This window comes from Notamacropus eugenii, chromosome 1 (genome assembly GCF_028372415.1).
Source record: "Notamacropus eugenii isolate mMacEug1 chromosome 1, mMacEug1.pri_v2, whole genome shotgun sequence".
Lineage (NCBI taxonomy): Eukaryota > Metazoa > Chordata > Mammalia > Diprotodontia > Macropodidae > Notamacropus > Notamacropus eugenii.
In genome coordinates, this window is record NC_092872.1 from 249,405,461 (window position 1) to 249,430,621 (window position 25,161).

The 25,161-nt window shown below is 37.1% G+C and overlaps 1 protein-coding gene across 1 annotated transcript in view; it reads left to right on the forward strand.

The window, feature by feature from the left end:
• CRTC3 (CREB regulated transcription coactivator 3) overlaps positions 1 to 25,161 on the forward strand; it is an 82,868-nt gene that overhangs the window by 21,733 nt on the left and 35,974 nt on the right. Inside the window, exon 3 of the mRNA XM_072628493.1 lies at positions 13,715 to 13,834. Within this exon, the coding sequence (XP_072484594.1) occupies positions 13,715 to 13,834 (120 nt within the window). The remainder of the gene's footprint in view (positions 1 to 13,714; positions 13,835 to 25,161) is intronic.

Here is a 25,161-nt window from a genome sequence, read left to right on the forward strand (position 1 = left end):
GTTATAGTCATTGCCTACATTGTTCTCCTAGTTCTGCTCACTTTACTTTATATCATTGCATACAGATTTTCCCAGGTTTCTCAGAATCCTTCCTCTTTGTCATTTCTTAAGGAGCAATATTTCATTATATTCATTTGCAATAATTTGTTCAGCCATTCCCCAATTGAAGTGTACCCACTTCCAGTTTCCAGTTCTTAGCTAAAACAAAAAAGCGCTGCTATGAATATTTTTGGATATATGGGTCCTTTCTCTCTGTCTTTTATTTTGGAGCAAATGTTTTGTTAGTGGTACCATAAGGTTACACCAGTTTGGCATTTAAAGCCCTCTGTGTTCTGGCTTCTACCTACTTCTCCAGTTTTATGTCATTTTTTTTCCTTTTATACACACTCTGATCCAGTCAGTTTAGTCTGTGAGATGTTTCCTGCACCTAACATTGCATCTCCCAGCTCTCCTTGCTTTTGTACAGGGTGTTCTACCTTCTTTACTTCCTATTCCCCCTTATTGCCTAGAACTTAGAGCACCCCTCCTTTTAGAGCTGAGAATATCTCCTTCCTTCTCAGCTCAAATGCCATTACTATATGAGGCCTTCCTCATTTTTCCCATCTCAACAGGATTTTAGTGTTTTCTGCCCTTTTTTTGGTCATTGTATGCCTAATGCCCCTACAAATATTTTTCATTTTTATTTAGCCGTGTACATGTTCCCCTCCTTAAGTCCTCTTTTCCTTTGAGGTTCTCTACTACCCTATCAAATCCTGGTAGCTATTGTCTACAGACCGTAGGTCACTCCCCTTTATTCTTTGATAAGCTTGGTACCTAGCTTAACATTTTCTCTCTTCACCAACTTCTGCCTTCCTACTAGGGGACTTCAACATAGATTTTGATTCTTCCTCTAACATACTAACCACTCATTTCCTCAACCTACTCACTTCTCATTACCTACTCTTTCACTTCACCTCAGCCACATACAAAGATGGTCATAGCCAAGATCTTGCCATTCAAGAATTCTGTAATATCATTATCTGATCATAATCTACTAACTTTTAATCTCTCCCGCTGTCTTCCCTTATAAAACTCTTCATCTGTACCATGATGTAAAATCACTTGACCCCTTTCTTCTTTCTTAGACCCTCTCCCTTCGACTGACTACTCTCCCTTTTTTTTCATCCTGACCCTTTGGTGAACCAGTTCAACTCTATCTTGTACTCTTCTCTTGAATTTCTAACCCTTATTATATCCAGCCAAGCCTTAGCCCTGGATCACTCCAACCATTTGTCACTTTAGCTCCCCAACATGTGCTATTGAATAAAGATGGCGAAAATCATGCAACAGTTCTTAATGGGTCCACTATACATTTATGTCACATAGCCTCAACTGGGTGCTCATTACTGCTAGGTAATCCTATTGTACCTCCCTTATCAATCCTATTCCCCACCTTGTCTTTTCCCAACCGTTTTGTCCCTCCTCAGACCTCCTCTCAGCTGAGAATCTTGCCTCATATTTTACAGAAAAAAAAATTAAAGCCATTTGCCTTGCATGAGCTCCCTCTTTTCCTTTCTTCCTCATCTCTTGTCATTTAGATGCCTTCTACCCCTGTCTCCTTCTTCATCCATGTTCACATGATAAAATGGCCTTACTCTTTATCAAGGCTAACCCCACTACTTGCTCAAGTGATCCCATTCTATCCCATCTCCTCCAGCAGATTGCCCTCCCTGCTACCTGGTCATCTCCACTCTTTCATTTGTTTTTAATCTTTCCCTATTTGCCCAGTTCTCACTGCCTACACACTTGCCTATGTCTCTGTCATCTTGAAAAAACCCTAACTTCATCCTTCTTCCATCCCCTGCTACCATACTATGTCTCTTCTGCTCTTTGTAGCTGAATTTGAAAAGACTGTCTACAGCAGGTGGATCTGCTTTCTCTCCTCTCACTTTCTTCTTAACCCCTTATGGTCTGGCTTCTGACCTTATCATTCCATTGAAACTACGCTCTTCAAAGTTACTAATGATCTCATAGTTGCTGAATCCAGTGACCTTTTCTCAATTCTCATTCTCCTTGAGGTCTCTGTTTGATGCAGTTAATTACATTCTCTTCTTTGTACTCTCTTCTCCCTAGGTTTTTAGGGCACCACTCTCTCCTGGTTCTCCTACCTATTTGACTACACTTTCTATGTCTCCTCTTGTAGAGCACTTACTGTAGGTGTCCCACAGAGTTCTGTCCTGTCCTGGGGTCCTCTTCTCTGCTCCCTCTATGATACTTCATTGCTGACCTCATCAGCTCCCATAGATTTAATTACCATCTCCATGCTGATGATTCTTAAATCTACCTATCATGCCCTGATCTCTTTGCTGACCTCCAATTTTGCATCTCCAATTGCCTTTCAGATATTTTGAGCTGGATATGCAGACGGCATCTTTAACTCAACATGTCCAAAACCAAGCTCTTCTTCTTTCCCACTAAACCATAACCCCTCCTACTTTTCCTTTTATTGTAGAGGGCAACACCATCCTCCTAGTCCCTCAGACTTGCAACCTAGGAATCATCTTGGACTCCTCACTGTCTCTCACCTCTCCCCATCCAAGCTGTGGCCAAGGTCTATCAGTTTCACTCCTGCAACATCTCTTTCATATGTCCCCTTCTTTCCTTTGATAGTACAACTGGTCTGATGCAGACTGTCATCACCTCACACCTGAACTATTATAAAAGTAGTCTGCTGGGGAGAGGGGTCTGCCTGCCTCAAATCTCTCCCTGTTCTAGTCCATTCTCCATTTAGCTGCCAAAGTGATTTTCCTAAAGCACAGATTATCACACCAACACACACCCCCCTCTAGTGATTTCATATTGCCTCCAGAATCAAATACATAATGCTCTGTTTGGCATTCAAAGCCCTTTCCAACCCAGCCCACTCCTACCTTTCTAGAACTCCTTACTCCCTGCCATGTGCTCTTCAGCCTAGTGACACTGGCCTGTTGGCTATTCCATGAGCAACACGTGGCCGAGTATTGTAAGGAGTCAAGAGGGCTGAAGTTTAAAATGAGCTTAGGCTGGTGAGGAAAGGAAAGGATGACCAAAAGAAGTTTAAAAACTATAATGAGGCCCTAAAAGGGAGATTTGAGAAGTGATTTCCTTCTTTGAAGAAGTTAGGGACCCTGGGTTTCAGATCTTTTTAATATGTTTGGTTAGTTTTGCTGAAAGTTTTTTAATCCTTTTTTTTTTGTTTTTTTTGTTCTAAGGGATTGCTCTCTGGGAGGGAGAGGGAAGAGGAATACACTGGGAAATGTAGGTAATACAAAAACAAAGGATGTCAATAAAATTTAACAAACTATATCAGGCAAAAGGGGAGAATCACAGAAGAGTTAAGACTGTTGTGGGGTGGTTGATGGTGTGATGATAACTAACAATAAAGATGAGGCCAGTCTATACAGGGTTGTTTTCTCTGGCAAGGAGAATGCCCTTTGACCCAAAAAAGGACAGGATACAAATGGCTTATACAGAGTTGATCCCCATGATAAATAAGAAGGTAATAAAATAGCATTCAAGTCATCTGGTCCAAATGAACTACATCTATGCTAAAAGAAGGTATTTTTGCTGGGCTAATGTCATAAGATTATAGGATCACAGACTTGGAATTGGACAGATCTTAGCAGCCATCAAGTCCAGCCACCTTATTTAACAGATGAAACAGGCATGGAGACTCAGGCAAGTCACTGGATCAGGGTCACAGAGCTAGTATCTAAAGCAGAATTAAAACTCAGCTCTTCTTAACTCTCCATGTTCAACACTTGATCTGCCACTCTCCCTTTGTCCACTATGAAGAATGGAAGAGGTGCCTTGGGATGGGAGATGGGCTAATGTGACTTAGTGTCAAAGAGCAGGAAAGGAGTAAATCCCCAAATTATTAGCCAGTGAGCTTGATTTCTTTTTTTTGTCAAAATTCTAAAAACATATTAAGGAGCTGATTACTCAACAGAAGAGGAAGTGGTGATCATAAAGAGCCAGCATGGCTTTGTCAAAATAAAGGAATTAGGATAACTTCATTTCCTTTTTTAGCATAGTTTTGCTATACTTGGTAAATCAGGGAGTCCTATAGATCCAGTTTGCCTAGTTTAGCAAAGCATTTTTTTTATAGTTGCTCACACTTCTTATAGGAAAAGGTAAGAAATATAGAGAGTAATAAAGTTAGGCAAATTCAGAACTGATTGAAAAACTTGCCACCGAGAGTAGTCAGAGTGATTCAGTATCAGCTTGGAAAGAGGGCACACTACAGGAGTCTCTCTGGGGTTGGCCCTGGGCTGTTTCACATGTTTTAACATCAATCTGGCTAAAACTTCAGGTGGCATGCTCATCACATTTGTACATGAGACAACTAGTAGAAGTTGTTGATACATTATGTGGTGGAGTCCAAAAAGATTCGAACAGGGTAGACATTGGGCTCAATCTGATAAGATGACATTTTGTGAGAATAAGTCAGTATCATAAGTATAAAATAGAGCAGTCATGATTAGAGAGTAATTTGTGTGGGAAAAGGTCTATTTAATTTAAGCAGAGTTATGATATAGTAATGCAGTAGTTATTGTGATCTTGAACTGCTTTGGGGGGATTCATAGCAGAAATAAAGAGGTACTTACCAATCCTATATTACTTTAACTGGGTTAGTCCCTAAAGTATTGTTTTTAGTTCTGGGTATCATCTTTTAGAAAGACTGTGGATTAAGAGCCTCCAGAAAAGGGCAGCTAGCATGGTAAGGGCCACATGTCACATGGGGATCTATTGAAGGAACTGAATGTGTTTGGCCTGTAGAAAAGAAGCCTTGGGAGTGGATTGTAGACCATTGATGGATGTCTTTATGTGTTTAAAGGTCTGCCATTTGGCAGAAGGGAAAGCTTCTTCCCTCCTTCCTGCCTTTCCAGGCTTATCAGACATCACTACCATGCACACCCTCAAAGAGCCTGCCAATACTGGTTGTCTTATTGTTCTTCACATGTGATATTACATTTGCCATTGCACTCTCTATTCACTTCTACTTATTTGAATCCCTCAGTTCTTTTAAAGCTCCCATCAGTGTTCCCTTCTATATGAAACCTTTCCTGATTGCCCCTCTCCAGCTGATAGTATTTCCACTCCCCCCTCCTCAGTGACCTTATATGTGTAATCTCCTTAATAGAATATAAGTTTACAAACATGATCTCCTTTGATCCTTATAACAACCCTGGGGGGGGGGAGGAATGGGGTTATTATCCCCATTTTACAGATGAGGTAACTGAGGCTGATAGGTTAAGTGACTTGCCCAGAGTCATACAGCTAATGGATATCTGAGGCTGAATTTGGAGGTCCAATGCCCTATACCCTGAGCTACCTGCTGTCTCAGTGGACTAAGAGTTGAAATGTGAAAGTTGCCATCCCTTTTTCTTTTTTTTTCTTTTTTTTCTTTTTTTTTTTTTTTGCCATCCCTTTCTTAAGCATTTCTGGCAGACTGCTTCTGCTCCAGACTTGCCTCCTCCTTTTTGTACTTTTTTCTGGAGACTTTCAAGCCCTGTGCTTGCCCAGGCTGGTACTTGCCTGCTATTTCTTAGTGTTTTCCTACTCATCGCATTAGAGATGGGAATCCGTTAGATGTTCCTGAGCAAAGGAAAACCATGGCCCCCATGTGAAGGAGATGAGGAGTTAAGTGGCTTCTTGTACTATCACGTCCTCCTTTCTCTGAAGACCATTGCAACCAATATTCTGGTGAGCTCTGTGAGCATCCTTGCTTCTTCTCTTGAGTATCTTAGGTTAGGCTTCAAGCTTACCTTTGTGTGAATTAAAATATGACATCATAAAGGTTTCTAACCTATCTGACTCTTCTGTGAAAACTTAACCTTAAGTCCCCAAAACACTGTTGTATACTTGGACAGTTCGGAAAATTTCTTAGGAAGCACTTATAATTGCTGATCATAATGCATTTCTAGGCTTTTTTTTTCTGACAGTAGGAGTAAAAGGGAATGAACAGATGTGAGAGAAATTGCAAAAGGAAAATCATTAGGGACTTGATAAACAATTGAATTCAGAAAATGAGGCAAGAGATAAAAGACAACTATAGGGTTACTGATGTAGGGTACTGAGTAAATGATAGTGTCGTGGACAGAAATAGTGGCAAGGTGGCAAGCTTGACTCTTAACATGTTAAATTGGAGATGCTGCTGGGACATCATCATCATCTTCATTATAATGATAGCAGCTAAAATTTATACAACACTTACTTTATACCAGGAATTATCTCATTTGATTCTCATAACAACCCTGGGAGGTAGATGCTATTATTCCCATTTTTCAGATGAAGAAACTGACACATGCAGGTTAAGTGCTTCACCCAGGGTCAAATAGCTATTAAGTATTTGAGGCTAGATTTGAATTAATATCTTCCTGACTCCAGGCCCAATGCTACTCTATCCACTGTACTACCTAGCTGCCCTATCAAAGTGGAAGTGTTTTACAGGCAGTTAGAGATAAAGATGCAAATTCAGAACAAAAGTCAGAACTAGAGATACAGATTTGAGTTATCTCTGTAGTGGTGGTAGTGGTGGAAGCCATGAAAGTACTTGAAATTGTTAAGGAAATTACTGTAGAGAAGAGGACCAAGGAGAGAACCTTGGGGGAACAGTTCCCCGCATAAAGAGACCAAAAGAGGAGTCCGTGGAGGAGAACCATGAGTGTGTGATATCTTTGAAGCCAGGGAAGGAAAGAGTGTTTAGCAGTGAGCCTGGTCAGTAAGTGTCAGCAGAGAGATCAGGTGCAATAAAGACTGGAAAAGGCTGTTGGATCTAGCAATTAGGGGCCATTCGAGACTTTAGGGAGGAGTTTTTAGCAGTTTATTAATGACTTGTGTGAGAACAATTTCATTGTAGTGGTGAAGGCCTGCCAAGATTGAAAGGAGTGAAGTTGAGGAGAGAATGAGTAATGAAGAAGGGGAGGCATCTGGTATTGAAGACTTTTCAAGAAGTTTAATAATGAAATTATTGAGAAAAAAGGAAGAACAGTATCTGGGAGTTGGGTACAGTAGTAAAGAAAGGTTTTTTCAGGATTAGGGAGACCTGAACTATTTTGAGACAGGGAGGAGGGGTGGAGATGAGTTAGAGAAAAGATGATTGTTAGAGCAGCGTCCCAAAGGAGATCAGAGGTGAGAGGATCAAGGGTTCATATGAAAGTAATGACTCACATTTTTATAGCATTTTAAGGTTTCCTTTTTTTTTTAATAACTGCCCTTTGACAAACTTAATTCAAGTAGGTTTATTTTCATTTTATAAATGGAGGTACAAAGAGGTTAAGGATTCACCCTTGAGCCCATAGCTGGTAAGTGTTTAAGCCAGCACTTAAAAGTTCTTTGTACTATGATACTCTTCGTGAAAAACAGGAACCAAAGAAGGGAAGTAAGAATGGGCATGTACTGAGGGGCTTAGAAATGGGGGAGAGTGATGCTGACAAGTTTATGGTTTTTAAAAACTATAACATCACCAACCAAAGTAGTTGATTGATCAGAAGGAAATGACAGTCATAAGTTTATTAGATACAATCTTCAGCCGTAGTGCTTTTTGTTTTCATTGCTGCCCACTTAGCAATTCATTGCTGCCTGTTCAGATTTAGGTTGCATTAGATGACTTCTAAGTTCCATTCCAACTCTGAGATTCCATGACTCTTCAGTCTACATTCCTGACCTTTCTGCTAAATTTTAGTCCCATTTCTCCAACTCTTCTTTGAATATTCTTATGAATGCCCATCATTGCCTCAAATTCAATACCTCTGAATCAAAACTAAACTAAAAAAGCAACCCTTCCTCCTAATTTCCTTGTGTATGTTGGTGGTATTCTTCCACGCTCAAAACTCTGAAATCATCCTTATCTCTTCTTCTCCCTCCACATTCTATTAATAACTAAATTCTGTCTGCTAATTTTTTGCATCTTTAATTTTCTTTTTCATTCCCTAGGCCATTAGTATCTCCAACCTAGACTGTTATTACAGGGGGTCTCCCTTATCCTTTCCCCAATCTATTTCAGTACAGTGCTATGCTATACAAATGTAAGATGTGTATAGTTTTCATCAAAAAGTAATACAATTCAAGATTCTTAGTTGGTCAATCAAATCTTTTCACTCTCTATCCCCTAACTACTCTAATTTATCTCCTCTTGCTTTAATTTTTTTTTGAAAATTTTTTTATGTGAACTTAACACAAAAGAGAGCATTTCCACATATATAACAGAACACAACGAGTATTCTATATGGAACTCAATATCAGTTTTACATTGTTTTTTAAAAAGTTATGTTATAAATTCTGTGTTTCTTTCAAAACTGTCCTTATTTGCACTTCCTTCTGAACTTCCTTCAGTTCTCTTCTGTGCATTTAAAAAAATGTTTCAAATGCCTTTTTTTTGTCTTACTGTTGCTATCCAGACTCCTCTACCTCTCTGACACCTTGCCTACTAATTGAGAGAAAGTATAGGGGAAAAATTCTTGGAACAAACTAAACATAGTCAAACAAAACAAATCCACACAATGACTAGGTGTAAAAATATGAATAATGTCTCTTTCCGCACCTTGTGTCTGTCACTTCTCTGTCAGGAAGTAACATGATTAATTACAGGTTCACTGGAGACATGGTTGGTCATTGCTTTGATCAAAATTCTTAGGTCTTTCACAATTGTTTTTCTTTACATAGGGTATTCTCATACTTACATAATTCATTCTTTTGGTCCTATACAATTCACTTTGTATATGTTAGTATTATCTGGGATTCCCTGAAATTATCTTTTTTGTCATTTCCTTCAATTAATAAATATTTATTAAGAGGATACTCTGTGCTAGGCATTGTCCTAGATATTGGGCATACAAAAAAAGAGGCAAAAGATCATAGTTCCTGACTTCAAGGTGCTTACAGTCTAATGAGAGAGACAACATGCAGACAAAGCAAGGTTATATACAGGATAAATAGGAAATAATTAACAGAGGGAAGGTACTAGAATTAAGTGAGGTTGAGGGAGGCTTCATATAGAAGGTGGAATTTTAGTTGAGGCTTAAAGGAAGGAGGGAGGTCATTTGAAGAGGGAGAGCATTCTAGGAATGGAGGACAATGCAATAATATTACATTACATTAACATAATACCATATTTTCAGCCATTTCTAGGCTGAAGTGTCCAAGAAGGAAATCATTGTCCAAGAATCAGTCTAAAGCACCTTCTTAGATTCTAGTTTTGTTTTGTTTTTCTCCTCCCCTTTTAAATCCCTCCTCCAAGATCTGAAAGTTTGTTTTGCTTGTGACTGACTAATCCTTCCCAGATATTGTTCTCCCTCTTAATCTTTACTTTCCTAACTCTCCTTTTTTTTTTGCCTTTCGAGTTTGATGTATTTCTACATTAAAATGTTTTTAAAAATGTGTGTTTAACCTTTGTCTGGTTTATGTAAGAGTGAGGTTGTTCTGATGACCACTGCCTCCTCCATGTTTGTATATTCTCACTCACCCCAAATATGAGAAATCAGAAGTTCTATTTCCTTCCTCCAGTAATATTCCCCCAGGACTTCTAGTTTTCTTTTACAACTACCCCAATAACCATTGAACTCAATTGAATTCTGAAGGGACACTTGTTTATTTTCCTCCTATGGAATATTAGCACTCTATCATCATACAGTCTTTTCCATTACTTAAATTTACCTTTCCAGATTTCTCTGGTCTCTTATATTTATGTCTTAAAGTTACAACTCAGTTCTGGCTTTTTCACTAGAAGTGCTTGAAAGTAGATTGTGGAAGAAATGAAGTGGGGAACCCCTATCCACAAACTCCTCCAAACAAGTCTGGAAAATGTACCAGTCTGAATCCTGATGGGGAAATCCCGAAAAAGTCACAATGAGTCCTTTGTCCATCCTAGTTCAGCATAGGGAGATAGACAGGTAGATCCTGGGACACTGGGAACTGGGTGAGGAAAGAGCACAACTGGGAATGGAGCATTGTAGTGCTCAGGAAGAAGCTATGCAGCAGGGCAAGACAAAGTTCCAGAACTATATCAGGTCTCCACCAGACCCATACTAGGGCTCTGTGATGAAGACAGGTAGAAATTGGCAGTTTTATTGCCTACTGATTGGAGTCACTGATCAAGGTGGAGTGAGAAAGGGACCTGCCCAGATCTGGGCCTTCCTGTATGAGGAGGCTCTGGGTGGTGTACTGAGAGAGAAGGCAGTTCAGAAAGAAGCAGCAACTTTTTGGCTTTGCCCTAGACTTGGCGCAGGGCCTCCAAGCCTGCAGAGGAATAACCAAAGCAGGAATCTCAGACCAAACAGAAACCTATGATTCTGCTTCTCGTGAATAGAGTGCTAGACCTGAAGTCAGGAAGTCTTATCATCCTGAGTTTAAATCTGGCCTCAGATACTTACTAGCCAAGTCACTTAATCCTGTTTGTCTCAGTTCCTTATCTGTAAAAAGCTGGAGAAGGAAATGGCAAACCATTCCAATATCTTTGTCAAGAAAACCCCAAACAAAGTCACTAAGAGTTGGACGTAATTGAAAAATGATTGAACAACAACTGAAAAAAATCAGTTGACCTTTCTAGCTGGTTGGTAGGGACTGAGAGTCCAGCAGCATTCTACTCTTACATTGACCGAAAATCAGGTGGGATAACTGAAAGCTTACAGGTCCCTAGTCTGCCTCCAAGATCCTGGAATAATTCAACATTCAATACCCAAGAAAGCAGCAATGGGGCTGGCCCAGACCTTCCTACAGAAGTGCAGCAGAACTCAACCCTAATAACAAGTCGGAAGTCAAAAAGTAGGCTAAAAGAATGAGCAAACAAAAAGAAGCCCACCATAATAGCTTGTTGTGGCTGGCACACTCAAGACACAGATACAGAAGAAAATGACTCTAAAACATTTACAAGCAAATTCTCAGGGAAAAACAGCTAACATTTTTGAAAGAGATGAAGAGTTTTTTTTAAAAAGAGTTAAATGTTTTTATAGAAATGGAAGAAAGAATTAGAAAGGGAATTATTAGCTTGGCATAAGAAGTACAAAACCTTGCCCAAAACAATAAACCCTGTGAAAATTAGAATGGACCAGATAGAAGTTAGTGACTTCATAAAGCAACAAAAAATATTAAAACAAAATCAAAAGGCTAAAAAAAAGTAAAACAATTTGCCAGGAAAACGAAGTGAAGAAAAAAACTCTTAAGAATCGTTGTATTATCTGAAAACACCATGACCAAAGAAAAGGGTCTTGGACATTCTATTTCAAGAAATCTTAGAAAATTGCTGAGATCCTTTAGGATCAGAGGGCAAAATGCAAATAAAAAAATCAGTTACCTTCTGCAAGAAATCTCAAAATGAAAACTCCCAGGAACATCATAGCCAAAACCCAGAACTTTCAGATCAAAGAAAAAGATAACACAAGCAGCCAGAAAGAAAGAATTCACTATGGAGCCACAGCCTGGGTCATACACATTTTCACAGACACCACTATAAAAGAGCAGAGTACTTGGAATATGCTATTCCAGAAGGCAAGGAATATGGGATTATGAACAAAAAGAACTTACCTGGAAAACAAAGTATAATGCTGTGGTGGGGGAAAGGGGCCTTTAATGAAGCAGAGGACTTCCAAGCATTCCTGACAAAAAGACCAGAGCTGCAGAGAAAATTTGAAGTTGAAACACAGGAATGAAAAGGAACATAGAAAAGTAAACACGAGTGACATTATTTACATTCACGTGGGAGGATGATACACCTGTCTTTTTTGAACCCTATTTTTCTCAAGATCCATAGAGAGAATCCTGTTTCACAAGGCCTGGGAGTGGTTCTGTTATGTCTTGATGGTCTTAAGTGTAGAAAGAAAGGAGTACTCTGTGAAAACTTTCAAGCAGAGACTTAAAGGACAAAATAGATTTTCCATAAGGACTACATGAATACCTTGCTGCTGCTGTTTGCCCTTCATTCTGGAAGAGGACCTTGACCTCAGGGAGGTGATGCCGTGATGTGAAAGTGAATTGAATTTAAGTGAGGTAGGGCTATGCAAAATCACCAGCCTCACTTTCTCCTCCAGAATCATCAGGGTCCAGTGGCCAGATATGGATGAAGCAAGAGATTTAAAAAAAAGAAGAAATAAGAGCTCTGAAGGAAAGAATCGAAGAGAACAGCTTAGAACAAAATGCAATAAACCTTACCCAAATGGACTCTCTGAGAAGGAGAATTAAGAGATCCCTATTCTCTTTGTAGAGAGAAGTTTCAGTTCAGTGATTTTCATATTGATTCTTGGGAAACTGTAACATTCCATGACTAACAGCCATGCAAAAATTCCAAAAGAGTATTGATATTAGAAAAATAGGCCTCTCAAAGACCCTTTCTTATCTACCTAAAAATCAAGTCCAAGAAATAATAATTTTTTCTCTTGAAAATCAACTTAAAGAAAGAATCTTTCTCCTGAAGATCAATTCCAAGAAAAATTGTCCTTTGGACTCTCGTAGGTCATATACTAGATAGAATGGTTTATTATTCCATTCTCTTGCCAAACTGTGCCATTAATCTATTGTTTCTTGCTAAAAAAAAGTCATTTGTTTATCATTAGTGGCCAAGTGAGATCTTCAGACTCTATTTATTTAGACCTATTCAGTTATTAATTTCTTTTAAAACATCCTTGTTATTTGTTCAATGGTAAGGGACTTCAAATTCAGACTTTTTAATTTCTTTCTTGGAAATCATTTGAGGGTGTCTCCAGAAGTCAAGGTAGAATTTAAATATCTCTGGTATCCCACAATAAATAATTTTAAAATTTTATCATTCACAGATTCTTAATAGTTTCAAAATTTTATCATTTACAAATTCTTCTAAAATCTTGAAATTACTTATATTTTCAGCCTGTACTTCCTTTTGGGATTTCATAGAATTACAGGATCATACTCTACATGTAGAGTTGGAAGGTGTCTTCCATCTAGTTGAGCCCCTTAATTTTACAGATAGGATGCTAAGGTCCAGAAGGGTTAAGTGACTTGTGTTTAAGTGACTTCCCTAAGTGGCAGAGCTAGGATTAGAACTTAGGTGCTCTGAATCCAATCCAGTGATACTTTCACTGCACTGTGCTGATTCATAAATTTACTTAGTAAAGTAAAATATTGCCAACATAAATTTCTGCAATCATTATATCACTTTTGTTTTTAAAAGTTAATTTATTTTCAGTAGATGAAAAACTTCCCCTGCCGTTGAAGAAGAAATGAAAAGAAAATGTGTTGTTGTTCAGTCATTTTTCAGTTGTCTGACTCTTTGTGACCCCATTGGGGTTTTCTTGGCAGAGATACTAGAGTGATTTCTCATTTCTTTCTCCAGCCTATTTTGTAGATGATGAAACTGGGGCCAAATAAGGTTAAGTGATTTGCCCATGGTCACCCTGCTAGTAAGTGTGTGGGACCAGATTTAAGTTCACAAAGATGAGTCTTCCTGACTCTAGGCCCAGCACTCTATCTATACTGTACAACCTACCTGCCCTTAAAAAAAAAATGCTTATATACAAATATTCGTAGTCAAACAAAAGAAATCCCTGGATTGGCCATGACCAAAAAAATACATGTCTCAGTCTGCACCTTGAATCTATCACCTGTCTGCAGGAGGTGAGTAACATCTTGCATTTCTTTTTGGACAGAGTTGGGAAATGGGGGGAGGAGTAATTAGCAACACTGCCTTATAGTTAGAGAATTAACTTTTCTTTCCTTCTCTCTGCAGTCATCATTTCACCAGGCTGATAACATTCGGGGAACACGACATCATGGGCTTGTAGAAAGAGTCTCCCGGAATCGCTTTCATCCCTTGCACCGAAGATCTGGAGATAAACCAGGAAGACAAATATCCTTTTTTTGTTCTCAGTTGATGAGAATTAACTTAGAAATTTCTGGACACCTTACCTAGCATTCACTTTTAGTTCTCAGTCCTCATTATTTGTAGATTATCTGAGACAATTGAAATAGATGGTGTCTAGACACATTGCCAAAGTTTAAATGATTAAAGAACAATTTTAATAGATTTTTATCTATTTTTGTTTTTACATCATCTAGAAGATTTTGTTTTTACATCGTCTAGAAGATTTTCCCTATATCTTTACTCTTTCCCTTCCCTGAAATCCATCCCTTAAAATAATTTCTTTTAAAGAAGAAAACAGAAAAACCCAACAAGACCAATCAATACAACCAAGACTGACATTCTGTGCAGTGTTACACATCCAGAGAGCCACTTCTACAAAGGAAGGGGAGACATATCATCTCATATCTCTTTTTTAGGGCCAAGTTTGTGCTTTGTGGTTTTGCAACATTCATTTTCTTTATTTTGTAGTGATTGTAATTTTCATATACATTGTTGTAGACATCATATATATTCTCTAGGTTCTGCTTATTCCCTTTGCATCAGTTCATGTAAGTCTTTCCATACTTCTCTATAGTTATCATATTCATCATTTCTTCCAATACGATAATATCCTCTTACATTGATATACCACAGTTGGTTCAGTCATTTCATAGTCAACGGGAATCTACTTTGTTTTATATATATATATATATATATTGGTGTATATGGAGTCTTCCTTTTTGTCTGTGACTTCCTTGGGATATGTGCTTAGCAGTGGATTCTCTGCGTCATTTTAACCACTTTGTTTGGCATAATTACAAATTACTTTCCAGAATGGTTAGACCACTTCATAGCTCTGTCAGCAAGACTTTGTTATTAATTCCTCCATGAAAACACCTTTAAATTTCAGGTCATTTAGATAATTGGGATTTTTTTCTTCAAAGAGCTTTCATTGTTTCTCTTGGAGATTACCAGGGCAAGTGTTTTATTTGTTATGAATTAGGTTAGAACTATTAAGTCAGCTGATTGAAACATATAAATTTATACATTTCTTTCACTTAACATGCTTTTAGTATATAAAGACAGCTTAAGTGCTCACCCACACACCATTGACTTCTGAAGCAGGAACAAGAGTTTAAACTTATTCAGCGAATATTTAATGAGTACCTCCAGTGTTTTTAGGATAGATTGAATGTGTAGGCAATACAGAACACGGGTATTACATAACTGTTTCTTATCGTAGTGCAGGAGATGAGATTATAAAGGGATTTACTTATAGGGCCTCTTCTAAGACTTCATTCATCTCTATCTACTTGTCAGACCCCTCTGAATTAGACTAAGCTGAGCTGAAATAGTGGATGACAGGAACTTTTTCTACTTCCTACTTCTCCTAATTCACATTTACCCATAAAAACATTGCTTTAGGGCTCTAAGGGACCTTAATCTAATCTAACTTTCTCATTTAAAGTTAACATTTTCCACTGTGCTGTGCTGCCACTCATGGCTTTTCCCTTTTTCCCTAATCAGCTTGGGAAACAGACCTAATGATATTATTGCTAGGTCAAAGGTTATGCATGGTTTTCTAACTCTTTGGGTATAATTCCAAAGATTGACACCAAGAGTGAATTAGTGTCCCACTTTTTCCACACCACCTTCAAGATTTGTTGCTTTTCTCTTCTATCATTTTAACCAATTTGATAGATGTAAGATTTTAAAAAGAGAAGAAAAGCAAATCACTAGCATTAAAAATGAAAAAGGTGAATATGCTATTAATGAAAATGAAATCAAAACAATCATAAGAAGTTATTTTGCCAAGGTTATATGCCATTAAATTTAACAATTTAAGTAGAATGGAAGAATAGCTACAAAAATAGAACCTGCCTAGATTAACAGAAGAGGAAATACAATATCTAAATATAATAGTGGGGGACTTTCACCTTCCCCTCCCAGAATTAGACAAACCTAACCAAAACATAAATAAGAAAGAAGTCAAGGAGGTGAATGGATTCTTAGATTACGTAGACATCTGGAGAAAATTAAATGGGAATAGAAAGGAATACACCTTTTCTCAGCCTCCACTATTATAGTTTTACTATCTATTTCCACCTGTAATTCATTTACTTTTCCTTTAAAATTTTAGATGATATATAACATTTGGTGCATATAGGTTTAATATTCATATTGGTTCATTGTCTATGGTACCTTTTATCATAATGTAGTTTCCTTGTTTATCTCTTTTAATTAAATCTATTTTTGCCTTAATTTTGTCTGAAATCATGATTGCTAACCCTTGCTTTTTTATATCTACTGAAGCATAGTAAATTCTCCAGCCTTTTATTTTAACTCTGTGTTTATCTCTCATTTTTAAATGTCTTGTAAACAACATATTATCAGATTCAGATTCTTAACCCATTCTGTTGTTTTTGTCTTATGGGTCAATTCATCCCATTCACATTCAAAGTTATAATTATTAGCTGCGTATTTCTCTTCATCCTATTTTTCCTCACTATTACCCTTACCTTCTCTTTTTACCCTATCCTTCCTCACATGGCTAATTTACTTATAACCTCTACCTCCCTAATCCACACTCTTTTTAAGAATCCTTCCTTTATCCTTTCCCCTTATTCTCTTATTCCTTAATCTGCTGACTTCTCATCCCTTAATCTCTCTCCCCACCCTCCTGCTTCTTGATATATACCCCCTTCTAAAAATCCCTTCCTTATCCTCTCAACCTGTTTCTTTATAAATTTAGGAAACTTTTATTCCCTTTTAAAGATGTATATGTTATTCCCTCTTTAACCCAGTTTCAATGAGGTTCCAACACTACCAACCCTCCACTCCCACCTGCTTCTACTGTAACAGTTCTTTATTCATGCCTTGTTTGTGTGAGATAATTACTCCATTTTACTTTTCCCTAGCCAGTTTTATTTTTTTAGAATCATCCCATCATACTCAATTCAACCCCAAGTCTTCTGTCTTTTTATGTTCTTTCAAACTAGTCAAGTAATGATAACATTAAAAGTACAGATAACATTTTTCCATATAAAAAATAAACAGTTCGACCTTATTGAGTCCCTTATAGTTGGTCTTTAATGTTTACAGTATATTTCACCTGGATCTTATGTGTTTAATTTTCCTTTGAGTTCTGGTCTTTTTGTCAAAAATACGTGAAAGCTTTTCAATTCATTAAATGTCCATTTTTTTTTTCTATTGAGGGTTATACTCAGCTTTGCTGGGTAAGCTTTTCATGGTTTCAAACCCAACTCCTTTGTTCTTCAAAACATAATGTTCCAAGCCCTTTGGTCTTTTAATGTAGAAGCTTCTAGATCTTGTGTTATCCTGACTGTAGCTCCACAATATCAAAATTGTTTTTTCTTGTTGCTTGTAGCATTTTCTTCTTAACCTAGGAGCTTTGAAACTTGGTTATAATGTTCCTGTGAATTTTTATATTGGGGTCTGTTTCAAGTGGTGATTGGTGGGTTTTTTCTATTTCTATTTCACCCTCTTGTTCTAGAACTTTAGGGCAATTTTCTTTAATAATTTTTTGTATCTAGATTTTTTTTTTATCATAACTTTCAGGTAGTCCAGCAATTCTTATGTTGTCTCTCCTCAATCTGTTCTTCAGATCATTTGTTTTTCTAATCATATGCTTTGCATTCTTTTCTATTTTTTCATTGTTTTGGTTTTTATTATTTCTTGCTATGTTATAATGTTATTAGCTTTCTTTTGGCCAATGGTAGTTTTTAAGAAGTTATTTTCATCCTGGACTTTTTGGATGTCTGTTTCCAACTGGCTGACTTTCTTTTTATAATTTTCTTGATTTTCATGTATTGCTCTTATTTTTTTCCCTAATTTTTCCTCAGCCTTTCTGAATTGATTTTTAAAATCCTTTTTAAGCTCTTCTGAGAACTCTTTTTGGGCTAATGACCATTTGACATTTTTCTTTGATGTAGGAGTGGCTTTTTTAACATTACTATCTTCTGAGTATGAATCCAGAGCTTCTCTATCTCCACAGTAGCTATCTATGGTCAGGTTCTTTCTCCTTTGCTTACTTACTCATTCGTTCATTCCTTCATTCATTCATTTTTTAGCAGCATATTATTATAGTCACATTTTAGTCCCAAAGTATGGGGGATGATTCCTCAGGCTTTAGGTTTTGTTGTTTTCTCAGCTCTCTTTGGGACCCCTCCCTTAGCCATGACCAGGGTCTCCAGCCACACTGTCACCCCAGATGTTATTGTTCCTTTTGGTCCCTCCTGTGGCTGCAAACTTCAACTCACTCCTCTGCCCTGGAACTGAAAGTAGGGGTTTCACTCCCCTGCAAGTGCTCACAGTCAGCAGGGTCCCCACTCCTCTGCTACTGAATGACTGGGCATGTACTCACTCCTCTTCATCCACAGCTGTAGCCTGGGTCTACGTCTGGTCAGCACACCTGGACCTGACATCCAGCAGCAGTGGAGGATCCTTCAGTCTTCCCCTCCTCAGCTGTCTGACTCACACACTATCTGTGAAGTGAAAGGTTCAGAAGCTGAGGCTGCTTCCAGACACAGTGCCACTCAAAGTTCACTTTGAGGGGATGTTTTACTTGTCTGGGGAGAGTTTGGGAGAGTCCAGTATTTCTTGTCTTATTCTACCATCTTCATTATAAGCATTTTACATGTTTAATTTGCTTTATTTTCTTTTTCCAAAAAAAATTTTATCTTTTTTTTACATCAGTCATTTCCCACTATCACCATCCATACAAGTCCTCTGTAGTAGCAGAGAAAAAAAAGATTAGCAAAACCAGTAGACTCAAGTATCAGAAGGCATGTAGAACATTCTACATCCCTATCCCACCAACATTTTACCATGAAGAAGGAGATGTGCTGTACCTCATTCTTAGGGATCCAGTATTGGTCATTACTTGTATTTAATTTGAGTTCATCTGCTTCATTATTTTTAAAAACATTCTTATAGTCATTGATGATGTTCTTCTCTTTCTTTGTTTTGTGTCATTCATTAAGTCTTGGAATTCCCTGAATTCCTCGCATTCATCATTTCTTTACTGTCCTATACTACAAGTTATTTAACCTTCCTTAGTCAATGAGAACCCATTCTGTGTTCAGTTTTTTTGCTACCCTAGAAAGCATTGTTATGAATATATTGGTATGTCTGGGATCTGACTTTATTTTTTTTTTAAGTCAAATTCAGTGACAAGGTCTTTAGGAATGAATTGTTGAGTAACTTTTTTCACACAATTAAAAATTGTTTTGCAGAACATTTGAACCAGTTTAAATGTCCAGAATGTGCATTAGTGGGCCTGCCATTCCATAGCTACTGCTGTTCTTTTTCTCCACCTCATGGCTTACCTGACTTCCTTCCTTACTTTTAGCTTTCTCCTCACTAAATACTACCTTCTATGAGAAGCCTTTTCTGATCCCTCTTAATGCTAATGTCTTCCCTCTGTTGATTATTTCCGGTTTATCCTGTATATTTCTTGTTTGTAAATACTTGGTTTGATGTCTCCTCATTTAAACTGGAAGCTCCATGAGAGCATGGGCTGTCTGTTGCCTTACTTTGTATGCCTAATGCTTTAGCATAGTACTTGGCACATAGTAGGTGCTGCTTAAATGCTTACTGACTGTTCCTGTCGTTTACTATTGTCATTATGAAGGATATGACATAAAACTTCAGAGTTGCTTAATTTACATTTCTGTTGTTAGTAATATGAAATTAAGGTAGTTAGATATTTTATTAGCTCTTGATAGCTTGCAGTTCTTTGAAACCACTTATCTATCCGGGGATGCCTTTTGGTCTTACGTATTTTACATTCATTTTCTATTTGGTTTTTATTTGATACATCATACATCTTGGTATAGTTTGCATTTTAGTAGCAAGATTTTGTGGAATAATAGCATTTTAGAGCTGAAAGCAACCTTTACAGGTCTAGTCAAACCCCCTAATATTGCTTTATTTAATTTTTTCACTGAACAAAAATTTATTTTTTGTCCCTCTCACCTCCCCTCAGTTAAAAAAGAAACAAAACCCAAAACTCTTGTAAAACAATGTGTAGTCAATCAAAACAAATCTTTACCTAGCCTAAACTATGTCCAAAAATATGTCTCATTTCTACATCAAGTCTGGCACTTTCTCAGGAGTTGGGTAGCATCAACCCTCTTTTTTAGTGCTGAGGAAATAGGTCCAGATGGGTGAAGTGATTTGCAGTAAAAGCTAGTTACTAGCAGGTCTAAATAATAAATAGAATTTATGGCTTCTGCTTCCTGCTTTTTCTACCTAGACTAGAAGAATGGTTAAAAAGGGTTTTAAAAGTTTTTGCACTTAAATGGGCAAAATCAGGAATAAGGAAATTGATTTCTATGAAATAGCATTAACTCATAGCTAAGCTATAAAATAACATAAAGATACATTTGCATGTTAAATCCTGGTTTAAGAAGTACCCTGTTATTACTATGAGAATTCTTCCTATTCATCCCTATTGAGAGCATCACTTACTGTACAGAGTTTTAATACATTTGTATGGGAGGACGTCTTACTCACATTATGTAAAAGATGAGGAGACATGATGAAGAGGACCTAATCAGAAGCAGTTTCTGAGCCTGTAAGGCCAGGTCTTACTTCAGATATAGTTGCTGAGAAAACTCAGCCCACTTGTATTATTAACAAAAAAATAGCTTAAAAGTTATCACCTGCTAAATGGGACACCAATACACATATATTTTTTAAACCAAAGGAAAAAAATCCAGACCCTATCAACATGAGGGCTGAGCATTTTAAGTAAAGGGTAACATTATTTAACCTAAAAGGTTTTTTGTGGAGTTGGTTTTGGTTGTTTTTTTTTTTTTTTGGTTTAATAAAGAAAGAGGCATGAAAGCAATTGGGAAAGTCTTTCAGTTTAAAAAGTTTAGAGGAAATGCTTTTCCACCTGCTGTCTAAGAACTCAAGCTTGTCCTTGTCAATGTCACTATTTATGAAAACCTTGCATGAGAACAAGTGTCCACTAAGGCCACATAGTCCTTTTGGGAATAATAGGGAATCCTTCCTTAAGACAGAACTAGGGCTTTCAGCATAATAAATCACATGAGGAAGTAGAAAATTGGCCTGTAAAACAAATCCAAATGTGGCAACCAAAAAGAACCAAAATAAAAACTTAAGTTACTCAAACTGAGCAGTTTCAGAAAATTTTCAGTCAAAAGGAAAACAAATCTTTCTGAGATTCTCTTTCTATTACATAGGACTGAATTGCATTGTAGCCTGGTAACATTTATGTACTGGCATAATAAAATATGTAGAGATGAATTTATAAAGACCCAGCTAATAAATAAGATAATGTGACTTCTGTGAGATCAGATGAGAGGAGAGCAGATAGCTTGAGCAGTGATGTTAAAGTCAAATAGAAATTAGAGCCACTAATCCATATTCCTGTGGGCCACATACTGACTTAGTTTTAAAATGTAATATCTATGATTTATTATTTTTGTTTTATTTTGTTAAATTTTCCTTATATGTTTTAATCTGACTTGGGTTGTACTCAGGAGTTTTGTGGGCCACAGTGGGATCCACATATTTGATAAGTCTGGCTTAGAGATAACATCCTTCCCTCCTCACGTGTCACAGTCATGGTTTGAATTTAAATTATTCTTTCAAATTCAATACTAAAAGAACCTATGATTTCATCAGTATAGGGTCTTACTTCACAGAAGCACCTTGTAAAACCTTTACCACATAGTAGATTGGTGTTTAGGAGCTGCCCTGGCCAAAGAGTTTATTGCCTTGTGGCCAACCTGCTGATGAGCCTTTCCAAGCTTAGGTAGACTGACCCTAAATTGACAGATTAAGTCCAGAACAGGCCCATTTTTAACTTATGTATTAGTTTTCTTATAAACACATCAGGATGATGCTATGCTTCTTTAAAATTAAAATAAGAAAAATATTAGTTATCATTGGGCAAATTTCTTTGAGCCTGAATGCCCTTGTTTGTGTAATGGTACTTGTACTATCTAGCTTATAGTATTGTTATAAGGATCTAAAACAATGTATGAAAAAGCACTCTATAAATGTAAAAGTAGTCTTCATAGTTGGGTGTCTAATTTTTATCACTAATATAGTGGTCTAAGTGTTGAGATATAATTAGACCTAACAAATCAGAAAGAAATGAATTTCACTGGAGACATGACATGGAGAGAGCAAATGAATGAAAACAGTTTGTTAAGACCAGCAGTATATCCTGTAGGGGTGCAGTCTAAATGCATTGTAAAGTTTGTTTTTTCAATTCCCTTCTTTATTTCCTTGTCATTTTTTTCCCTTACCTTCTCTTTTTATAGTATTCTCACTCGTTTGTACTTCATTCACAGCAAACCTAATCATTAATATTTCAGAAATTGTTTCCTTTAAAAAAAAACTTTTTAATTGCATTTTTTTAATCAGCAAAAAATCTGCCTTTTCTGATTCCTCATCCACCCCATAGAGAATGAAAGAAAAATAAAACCAGTTAAAAATGTGTGTAGTTGAGCAAAAACAGATTTCCACACATACATGCACAAGTATCATTCTACACTGAGTCCTTCAGTTCTCTTTCAGAATGTGGGTAGCATGTTTCTTTATTAGTCTTCTGGAATTGTGGTTAGTCATTACACTGATTGGAGTTCCTAAGCCTTTCAGAGTTGTTTGTCTTTCAGTAGTTAATATCATTAAGCACCCAAGTATGGCAGGCACCGGGCTAAGCTAAATCTGGTCCTTGTTGAATTGTTCTCCTGGTTCAGTTCACTTTACTCTATATGAGTCTTTCTAGGTTTTTCTGAAACTACCTCCTTTGTAATTTGTTAGAGCACAATAGTATTCCATCACTTTTATATACCATAACTTGTTCAGCCATACTCCAATTAATAACACCCTCCCCACCCCCAGATTCCAACTCTTTGCCACCTGAAAAAGAGCTATAAATATTTTAATAATGTCTGCTTAGGGTTTGTTTTTCTTAGGACCAATTCCTCCCTTAATCTGTCTTCTAATTTCTCTTTTCCTCTTTCTCCTCTTTCCTCCTATTTTCTTATTGAATGAAATGTATTTTTCTTCCCAACTGTGTGTGTGCATTTTTCTCTCCTTTAATCGTGATGGATGAGAGTGAGGTTCAAGTGTCAGCTGCCCCCCCATCTCTCTCATTTGTATAGATTTCTATTTGCACAGACAGATTATGTGAGAACATTTCCCCTAATTTTCCTTTCTCTTTTCCCAAGTGTATTCTTGTTTCCCTCCTTTTCTAGTCTTTTAAGATCAAGACATAACAGAACCACTTCCAGATCTTCTGTCTTCTTAGACTCCTGTGGCCCCTGATGATGATAGAAGTGAATAGTGACACACATTTCCCCAAATTAAAATGTAAACAGTTTGTCCTTGTTTAGTCCCTTATAATTCTTCATTTGAATTTGCCTTTTTATGCTTCTCTTTACCTATGTTTAAATTTCACAATTTCTACGCAGCTTTGAACTTTTCATGAGGAATGTTTGGAATTCCCCAATTTCGTTAAAGATCAGTTTTTTCCCCTTGTAGGATTATGGTCAGTTTTGCCTGGTAAGATATTCTTGGCTGTAAGCCTATATATCCTTTGACTTTTGGAACATTACATTCCGCACTCTCCCTTCCTTTATGTGGTCGATATTAAATTTTGTGTTTCTGACTGTGATTCCTCAGTACTTGAATTCTTTCTGGCTACTTGTAGTATTTTTTTTTTAACATCAAAACTTTGAATTTGGGGCTCTAATATCCCTGGGAATTTTCATTTGAAAGTTTCAGGAAGTGATTAATGAAACCTTTATTTCCACTTTTTCCTCAGCTTCTAAGAGGTGTAGGCAGTTTACTTTTATGATTTCTTGAAATATGATGTCTAGGCACCTTTTTTGGTTATGACTTTTAGTCCAGTGATTCTTGCATTTTTTCCTTTGGTCTGTTTCCACATCATTTGTTTTTGTTACGAGTACCTTATATTTTCTATCTTTTTTTTTCAATACTTTGACTTTATTTTTAACATACATTGTTGCCTTATGGAATCACTGGCTTCTGTTTGACCCATCCTAATTTTCAAAGAGTTGTACCTTGTACCCACCAGTTAATTCCATTTCTGATTCCTTCTTCCGTAACTCTCATTTGTTTTTCCGTAACTCTCATTTGTTTTCCATATGTTTACCAAATAATTTTAACTTCATTTTTCCTCACTCTTCATCTCTGGGTGAGTTTTTGCCTGTGCTGTACTTTTCTTTGAGGCTTTGCTTGTGGTTGTTTTGGAGTCATTTTGTTCTTCTGTGTTTGTGTCTTGAATGTCCCTGTCACCTGTGTGATGGGGTTCTTTTTTGTTTGCTCATTCTTCCCAGTTTCTTTCCTGACTTCCAGCTTGATGTTAGGGTCAGGTACTGTGTACTTCTGGAGGGAAACTCTGGACTGATCCTGTTGCTGGATTCTACAAGTCTCAAAGGGGACTGAGCTAGTACAGAGTCATATTTGCTGCTCACTGCTGGTTTGAGTTCTACGAGTATCAGCCAGATCTCTTGATCTGGTATTTCTACCCTGATAATTCCTTTGCAGCTTCAGACTGGACTGGAGGCTTCTACTGCTGTGCTCTGAGAGGTATCTAAGCCACAGCATTGCTGCTTGCTTCTGAATTTGCTCCTCTTTATGTTTATTGCATAACTCTTTACTCTGGAATCTAATTGTAAATCTTTTAATAGTAACATCTATCATTAGAAAAGACACAGCAGTTTTTTAAAGGCATCTGAAGTGTGCCTCACATTTGAAAGATATTTGTGGAAAAATAGTATCAATTTAGTAGGACACCTCAGTTTGTAAAGCTCATGTTTACTTGAGTTACTTGATAATAATCTTGGCTTCCTTCTAGAAATAAAACTAGAGCACAGAATACTATTTGGAGAACAGAAGTCTTCCATTCCCTAGCTATCCAGAGATTATCTTAGGCCTTTTTTATTTGGATTAGTAAAAAATAAACACATTTATAGATCCCTTACTCTGTATAAGATAGGAGGTAGCCAGAAGGTGCATTGAATAGAGCACTAGACCTTAAATCAGAAAAACATGAGTTCAAATCTGACCTGTCACACTGGGTATGTGACCCTGAACATAGACCTCTGTTTTCAGTTACCTCCATCTATAAAATGGGGGAAAATAAAAGCACCTATCACCTAGCTTTGTCATGAAGGTAAAATGAGATAATATTTGTGAAGTGTTTTGCTAACCTTAAACCTTAAATAAGTATTAGTTTTTAGTATCAGACCCTTGATAAGTAGGACTCGTTAGAACTTGTGCTCCACCAACTTAAGCGTTGAGAA